At 39.8% G+C, this 9,319-nt stretch overlaps 1 protein-coding gene across 2 annotated transcripts in view; it reads left to right on the forward strand.

Moving 5' to 3' along the window:
* The window catches only part of prkcab (protein kinase C, alpha, b), a 182,853-nt gene extending 174,221 nt beyond the window's left edge, over positions 1-8,632 (forward strand). For both annotated transcript variants that reach the window (XM_073856800.1, XM_073856801.1), the window contains 2 exons: positions 1-142; positions 4,582-8,632. In XM_073856800.1, the coding sequence (XP_073712901.1) occupies positions 1-142; positions 4,582-4,749 (310 nt within the window). In that variant the 3' untranslated portion in view covers positions 4,750-8,632. The remainder of the gene's footprint in view (positions 143-4,581) is intronic.
* Positions 8,633-9,319: the final 687 nt, after the last annotated feature.

Consider the following 9,319-nt stretch of genomic DNA (forward strand, 5'->3'; position numbering starts at 1 on the left):
GCTGATGACGAAGCACCCATCTAAACGTTTGGGCTGTGGTGCGGAGGGCGAGAGGGACATAAAGGAGCAAGCTTTCTTTCGGAGGATTGACTGGGAGCGTCTGGCCAACAGAGAGATTCAGCCTCCATTTAAACCTAAAGTGGTAAGTGTACAGTAAATGTGATTGCTTACTACAATCAGATGTTTTCAGATTTGATCAGACTGCTGTTTTAAACTTAGCAGTTGTCTTATTTAAAATATCTTATTGAAAGATATTGAGACATTTCCGGTGGTACGGAGCATGTAAAGGAGATTGTCAAACGTCCATGTGTTACGAGCCCTGTTGATTTTACAGACAGCTGAGCATTGAGTCTTAACCTTCCCAGCAAGAAATATTGTAATGCCTAAAGAATAGCCCAAAAATAAATGAAATCAATAAATGAAAGCAAACACCCTGTCGTCACTGTTGAGTTTGCTTACATGTTGGAATATCAGACATCTCGCAGGTTATTTTGGCAAAATCCAAATCTAACCAGATTCACGTTTATTCTGTTTGCTGGACTGTATCGGGTCTATACTTTAAATGAAATGCTGGCTGGGATCTTTCAGATTTTTACAAAAAGTTGGGCTCTGCAGGAATCTCAGAGCTTCCCTAAAACATGTGAAACTAGACATTATCACTGTTTAATAAATGGCACTCCAGAATGCTTGATTCTGATTGGCCGATGGCAGCATTTAAAAGTTTGTCATTAAAGCCATATTGTGTTTATATGACAGCACAAGTGTGTAGATTAATCAAAACAACAACTTTAAAAGCCTCTTGTGTGCGGAGCTACTTCCTTCTGCCACGGATTTGAAGCCCAGGATGACAGGAAATCCTTTCAGATGTCATAACTCGCCAGCCGTGAGTTTTTATTACACGTGTTGGAAGCGGACAGAGCTTAACAGTCTGTACTTATAGTTGGTGAAGTGCACTATTAGGGTGCAGACATCTGTGAATCAGGGTTAAATACTTAAAACAGCTGAAACAATAGAGGACTGATGTCTAATTTATTGTAGTACTTACTTACTCTCTCGTTTTAAGTGTGTGTGACGCAAATAAACGCACATAAATAAAAGATATGTGACAAATATGTGACCGTACGGCTCAAGTGGTTTAACAAGCCTCCTTTACTGGCTCTAGTTGTGAAATGATACAAACGGTAAAGCGGTTCCCATTAGAGTTCTCAACGGGCCTGAAAATTACAACCCGACCCAGCTCTTTGCTTTTAAAGCCCGGACTCGATGTAACCCGACACATCAATGTGAATTATCTGTCCGAACCCGACCGCAGCCCGACGCTGCCACCCCCAAACGTTTTTTCTTCTCATACACGTATTATCATGACCAGCAGACAGGAATTCAAATGAACCTTTAATGTTCATGCCTTTTAACAATACAAACAACTGAAACAATAAACTTTAGATATATAAATAGGCTATATGAATATGTCTTAAATAAAAATCACACAATAATAAATAAAAGAACTCAAACATGTACCCAGCCAGCGGCTAACAATACCCCACCTGTAGTAGTGATGGTGAATTCACCTGTGGCAAGTTTACTTTTCTCCAACTCCATCTTCTTCTCCAGGCAACAGGCGTGCACGCAGCGGCGTCAGGTCTGTCTCCGCCCCTCTTTGTGATGCACGTTGCTCGCAGCAGCCAGACTTTCTTTATGCTGAACAGCAGTGATGATTAATATTTTTTTTCACTGAGCAGAAAAGATTAAGGGGCAATCTCATTTCTCTGTCTTACTCCTTCCCCTTTGACTTCGTCTTCCCCTTGCCCCCTCGAAACCGAGTGAAGGGGAAGGGGTAAGACAAAAAAATGAGACACTACTCGATTACCATTTGTGTCACCTTCCCTTGACGCTAACTGGCTGCTACGTAAACAGACAAGCATTGACATAAACTATAAAATAAAGAAGATGACGTCGTCTCAGGTGTGGTATCGATTGCCTGAGCTTAGCTCAACAAATAGCACATAAATTAGCTGCTAGCTTGCGCCTTAACTAGCGATTCAAAACAAAAGCATTACAATTAAAACCACTTGAACATTTTGTTAAAAGTATCATAAAACATGTGTGTCATAATATAATCTCAATTAAACCTTACTTCCATTTGTGCGACTCCTTGACAGTTCAACGTTCAGCCATAAAACATCTTGATGCCGGCTCTACTGAGAAATTTATGTTTACCCCTCTCTTTCAAGTGTGGTCCTTAAGGGCTATGTATCCCTACGCCTTGGCCCTAGCCCTCGATCAAATGGAGAATTGAGACGCCACTTCGCCTCACATGAACGCGTAAAACCGAGGGGTAGGGGGAAGGGGTAAGACAGAGAAATGAGACGCACCCTAAGCCTGAGGTCCGACCCCACTCATTTGCTTATATTTTTGACCCGAACCCGCGGATCCCATCGGCTTCGTCGGGCCGACCCGACCCGTTGAGAACTTTAGTTCCGTGATGATACTGGTAGAATATCGCATGGCTGAAAAAGCCTTTCAGCCGATCAGATTCAAGAACCTGAAAGACATGTTGTATAATCTGTTATACCATGGGGCTGATGAATGCTCTAATCTGATCGGTTGAGGAATGTTACCCGGGTGTTGATTATTTTTCTTTAAACGCAAACCTTATCTGTCAAATGTCTTAAAACAATGCAATGACTGTCAGGGTTTCCCGCAGAAAATTTGTTAGTTAATGTGATTGGGTTGGGCAGGTGGATGGGGCCGAGGGCGTTGCAACCATAGGGGCGGGGCATATGCGTCATGATGAAAATTAAAATATTTTAATAAAATAAATAAAATATTTATTTTTAAAACACTCAAATAAAACTGCCTTTTAAAGAAACTATGACAAAAAAATGAACCAAACTAGATTATTAATGAATTAAATGTTTTTAACAGATACCTCTAACGGGAATAGCTGCGTGATGAAGTGAAACTAAAGGGTTAATAAACACAAACTGAAGCAGATGTTGTAGAACGTCTGGCGAACGATGATAGATAGCGCAAAAATTGTTAAAACTGATTATTTCCCACTATTAATGACATTATCTTAAAGGAGTGTAACTGCTGTAGCATGTAAATAATGCACATAATTAAAGTGAGCAAGAGCGCTCAACAACGTTTTATCAACTGGCTATCCTCCAGACATGACGGAGCACGTCTTATCTAATTTCGGCCATGTGGCGCGCGTGCACGCTCGCGGTGTGAAGCGCGTCTGCGCTATTCTCCGAGATGTTTTATCAAGTGGCTAGTTAACCTCCAGACAGTGACGTTCCAGACAACGTCTTTCTCATTTCGGCTGTGTGGCGCGCGTCCCCGCTCGTGTGCATTATTTTCAAATAAGGACTGGAGTCAGTTATTCCTCTTATGCCACGGTTATCACAGACATTGCTCTGGTGGTTATTTTAAGATCAAAATGCATCATCAAAAAATTATGTGGAAAATTTCTCAACAAATCAAAGTAAAGCAGACCTGTGGTAAAATCTGTGATAACAACTGGCTGGCTGTGCATTATCTCTTTTAAAAACAGCAGATGGATTGACTGGAGATTAAGGGCGCACTCACACTATCCAAACCAAACCGCGAACGGGCGCGTTTGACCCCCAAAGCCTGTTTTGTTTGACTAGTGTGATCACTCTGTTCCGCGCCCGGGCGCGGATTGGTTAATCGTGCCGCGGCCGGGTTGCAGAGGTGGGCCGGAGCGCGGTTCACTTGGGCTCAGGCGCGGAAGGTGAAGACGTCAGTTGCGCGACCACTCACCTTCATCTGCCTCCGTAAAAACCTTTTGATGCAAGCAGCAGGGTAACATGAATGTCCGAGCTGCACACGTGACAGATCAACTAAGCAATATGATGCCATGTAAGAGGGCTGTCTGTAATCGCGCAACAAACGACTCCGAATAAAAACACAGACTTAACATTACGGTGGGATCCAGTGTTAAGAGAGAGCTTTACTTCCTGCTTTACTGTTTTTCAAAACAATCGCATCTTAATGACGAAAGCGCGCCCGGAATCGAATCGATAAAAAGAACAGTGTGAGTGCGTGCACCTGGGGGAGTAGGGAGGGGTGACAATCACGCTGGGGCATAGTTTGGTTTGATTTGGATAATGTGAGTGTGCCCTAAATTAGATTTGAGTGTACTGTAGATTTGGCTTGCTGTGTTTCAGATTATGGGGTTGCTCCACCTGATGGGCCAGCCTTTGTTAAGGGTCTATTCAAGCGTTTACATTAAACCTCCCACCCTGTGCGTTAGTGTGTGTGTGTGTGTGTGTGTGTGTGTGTGTGTGTGTGTGTGCGTGCGTGCGTGCGTGCGTATGTGTGTCCTGGAGATAAAAGAGCTCTCAAATGATCCTACTGGTACACTACAGGATCTTAAACTAGACTTCAGATATTGTATTTCATTCTTTTAATTGAGTGATTTTAATATTTCTCCAGTAGACACCCGAGCTTTTATTTCATCAGTAGCAGAAGTCCTTCTTTCAGGCACACTGCCAGCTCTTCAGTTTAAGCTAAAAATAACCCAACCTCTTTCTTCATTTGGCCTTTCTTTCACAGTGCGGCAAAGCGGCGGAGAACTTCGACAAATTCTTCACCCGCACACAACCCATGTTGACTCCTCCGGACCAGCTGGTCATCGCCAACATTGATCAGAGTGAATTTGCTGGATTCTCTTTCATAAACCCGGAGTTCATCCATCCAGCGACGCTTCACAGTGTGGTATGAGACGATCCGACCGGATCAAACTACCAATCCTATCCACGCTATTGAGGAACTCGACAAATCTAGTTAAATACCCTTTATCTGAACATATCTGAACAGAAGAGAGCTGGAGGGATGGCCCACTGGAAATACAGTATATCACAAAAGCACGCGTCCACACATTAAGGGGGGATACGTTATGTAGATGATGCGAGTTTTGTTTCAAAGCCTACTAAGCAGCCTACTTAAACAAAACTTTCAGGCATCATACAGTATGAGCACCCAAAGCAAAGACTGTTGCAAAAGGTAGGTATCATGAAATGTCTTTACGCACGCCAAAGGCCAGTATATTAAACAAAGCCCACAGATATGCTGGATGGTGGAAAAGGCGAGCGATCTCTTTTTCAGACCTCAGATTCTTTGTGTGTAAAGCATGCTGACAACAACCCAAAAGGTTTTTCTCTCCTTTTCCTATATCTCCTCTTTACTGCCATTTCTAATGTTCCTGAATGATATAAATCTATATATATATATTTGTAAATCTATAAAGATATCTTGTTATAGGAGTGCCAAAATACAGATGCATCAAGAAGTTTTTATATCTAGCTCTATATATGCATATTGATTTCCTACTAGATATTTATACCGTCCCTTATCTTGACTGACACTGAGCCATTATTGCTTTCCGGGCGTGAAAGTTTCAGATCCGGGCCCTGCGTGCTCCACTGCTTCCCACGTTTTTAACATAGGCAAAACTTTCTCTTGCGTATGAATGGTGATACCGAGCGATTCCTCGTCTGTAATGGACAGACCCACACAGAATCTGAGCCCAAAGATTACTGTTCAGTATACACAAACCTCTATTGCAGTGGTTCTCAAACTGGGGGGCGTGGCCCAGTTTAGATTTTATAAAATACATCAATTTATCATGAATTCTGTCTAATTACAGTTTTTTACAGACACTGGGACACATTCCTCAATACTTGGGTCACTTTTGCAAAACTCTTCACACCGTGAGCACAACAGAAGTCTATGTGGGCTAAACTGAGGATCAATTATCATTGCTTTGGCACAAAATGCATTCAATGACTACATCTCTCAAATTTCATGAATTTTTTTCTCACTCAGACGCAACAACTGACAAAACTCTTTGTACGTAAAGGCCAATTTGCACATGCTTACATACTGTTTTCAAAACTGTTAAACATGTGTTCAAAACAATAACATAATACAAAACTCAATAAGACAGCAATTTGCTACATTTCTAATATCTTAAAAATAAATGCTATAAAAACAATTGGCCAAATGGAGAAGACAGAGTAGATTAGCATTACTATTGTATCTGTATCAGTGGATGATGTGTATACAAATTCTTGTATTTTGGAATTACTTGGAGTGCAAAATATAAAAATAAACTACATAAAATATTGAAGAATTCTGCATCATGTCTGATTCATTCCAGTAACATATATTGCAGTGAATTATAAACAGAGAAAACATTGTATAATGCTACATGTTGTTAGTGTTTTTAGGTCATTGTTTTGTGAGTGACAAAGTGTGTTTGTCGACTGTCAACCTTTGCTAGTGTTCTGGAAGAATGAGTTGATTTGAGGCCTGAATAAAGTGTTTTGGTAGTTGTAGAGCATTTTGGATGTAAAATGAACTGCTTTGCCAAGCTGAAGTTGGTTAGGAGAACTGTGTGAAGAGTTTTGCCAAAATGACCTAAGTATTGACAAATGTGTCCTAGCTTCTGTAAAAAAAACTGTAACCCTCATAAGGCTACTTACCAACAGCACTACATTGTGTAATTTCATATATTTTGTTTAATTCAAGTTTTGGAACATGTATGGATGCATCGTACACGCAGGTGGGGGGGTCACGCCGAAAAGTTTGAGAACAACTGCTCTATGGGACTGAGACAAACCTCCACACAGACAGCACTATTATGTCTTCATTTATTAAATATTTTGTCTACTCTACCAAAATGTGTAACACTCTTTGTTTTAACATGAAAACTTATATTTTGTTTAAAGACAGTGAAGATGAAATGTGTGTGGTGTAAGCACATCTTCCCAAACTCTGTGCTTACAGTAGTGTTAAAAAGTCATTCTCATCATTTTCATGCGAAATTGTTTATTAATCCTTTGAGTTACATTAATTCCTGATAGTCCTAAGAAATAAAGTTAAGAGAATCACTATGAGAATAATGGAAATTATACATTTACAAAAAATCTGATATCCCTGGAAATAGTTGTATGTGTTATTGAAAATGAAAGTCAGAGTAAACCTCTGCATTATTATAATTTATTATAACATCATAAACATGTTTAATTTTTTATTTAAACAGTTTTTTTAAGAAATGTGACAGGACAAAGAGGACATGCTGTTTATATGACGATGATTTATTGAGATGTTTGATGAAGGATCAGATATGTAATAGAGTATAAGGCCCTGTCTGGTAGTATGCAGCCAAGTGTTTATGTGTTAAATCCTCTCTCTGTTAAACTGTGGTTCTTATCAGAAGAAGCTGTCCTGTAGTACATCTGACAAGATCTTACATTTACAGAAACCTTCACGTATATAGAGCTATGTTTATTGTCATACTTAAGGTACAGACTATAAACCAAGTTTTTTTGTAAATACAGAGAATGCATACATTATTCTGCAAATTTTATATTAAGAAATGAATGTGCTTTTAATAACATAGATGGTTTTTATGCTAGATGATTGAAGAAGACTAGTTTGGCTAATTTGAGATAGCTTTGGTATTAGCAGACCTTTGTTATATGTATTTCTTGTATTTGTATTCTGCTATGTTTTTTATGCTGAAGTGCAGGAGGAGTATGTAGACTGACCGGGTTATGTGGACAGTATCAGAACTCCTGCAGTACGTGTGTGTGTGTGTGTGTGTTTGTGGGTGCACGCTCATTTGTGTGCGTGTGTGTCCCTGCGAGTGTGTTGCTGCTGCTGTGTGTGCATGTGGCGTGTCGGCCAATAAGCGCATGCATAGAAATGTCGCATGAGTCCAGGAATCCGGGATCCTCTAGCATGGAATGACTGTCGCACCAAGTTAACTAACTCTTCCATCTTAACTATCTTCCTTTGTGATGTTGCTTTTGTGTCAGTTGTTGGACAACTTGTAAGTAGATGTAATGTTTAGATTTCACCTGCTGCTGAGCGACTACTGAGTGTTACACCTGAACAATGGTATGAAATTCAATATTAAGACTTCAGATTAGAAATGAGGCACAAGTATTTTATGACCTCTTCTCCGTACCTCAGAAATGTTGTATTTACACACAGAATTGCTCAGTATGGGCTCTGTAGTTTTGTGCCAACCCTCAGTGGAATATTTAGGTTTACAGGTGCTTCGATTTGGTCTCAAAATTTCTAATATTAGCAAATTTCTACACTATACATTTTTTATGTTTGTTGCATTGATATTAATAAACCTCACGTCTGGTGTATGTGGCATGGAAAACAAAAGTGCATGGAAAACAAAAGCAAATGAATACTGTAGGTGGATTATGAATGAGTTAAATAGAGCAGAAATAGAGGAGGTCCTCTGTGATTCAGACAGTACTTAAGAAGTCATCTTCCATCCTCAAGCAGGTAAACAAAGTGTCTCACATTGAGAGTTTTGAGGAATGTAATGTTTGATTGTAATTTCTGCATGTAAGGTGGCATTTCAACATTCCCTTGTAGTATCTTATTTAAAGCATTCCACCATGCCATTTAATAATGTAGATTCTACTAGGAATGATAAATCTATTTATTATTGTTATGTTATGGATTCCAGGACAGTGTTTAAGTTTATAGGTTTATCCACTCTTTGTTTTTCTTTTCAAAAATGTTCTCCCTCTGTCCATTGTGAAAGGTAACATGAATAAATAAATGTATGAGACGATGATGTTGTCCGTGTTGTTTTTTATCATAATTGAGCAGCACATATAGGTGCAGTTTCCCGGACAGCGTTTAGGTTGCAGGATTAGGCCTTAGTTATATTGGGACGTTTTAGTCGTTTTTACAAAAAACAATACAGTTGTGTGCTTTTAAGGCAAAACAATGTCACTGATATATGTTCAGATCTGTCAGTACAAGGCAGGGGCAGAGCCATATTGTAGACATTGGGGGCTTTGCCCAAATCTAGGGGGTTGTCTTTGTCAAGCTTTCTGTCACAAAAAGTATTGACTGAGGGGAATCGAAGTGTAGACCCAAGTGCAGTTTCACTAAACAAAACAAAGTAACATGTTAGTTAGTGTGTAATGTTGTTGTTAGAGCATAAATAATAGCTGTAAAATGATAAAGCTCAAAGTTCACTGGCCTGCAATATATTTTCTTTAACAGAATTCGCCTTTCAAAGCCTACAGAGAACGGCCCTCTACTTCCTGCTTTAATGACATCAGTAGAACACTTTTTTTGACTAACCTCCACCCACAGGAATATACGTCAGTCGCCAGCTAAGCTAACGGCAAGCTAAGCTGCTGTCAAATCACAACACATTAAACAAGCTACACAATCAGAACTCGATACATATTTCTGAAGGAGGAACTTCATAGAACAAGGAAGACATCAGCCCATTTTAGGACAGTGA

The sequence above is a fragment of the Misgurnus anguillicaudatus genome, chromosome 19 (assembly GCF_027580225.2).
Source record: "Misgurnus anguillicaudatus chromosome 19, ASM2758022v2, whole genome shotgun sequence".
Taxonomy (NCBI): Eukaryota; Metazoa; Chordata; class Actinopteri; order Cypriniformes; family Cobitidae; genus Misgurnus; species Misgurnus anguillicaudatus.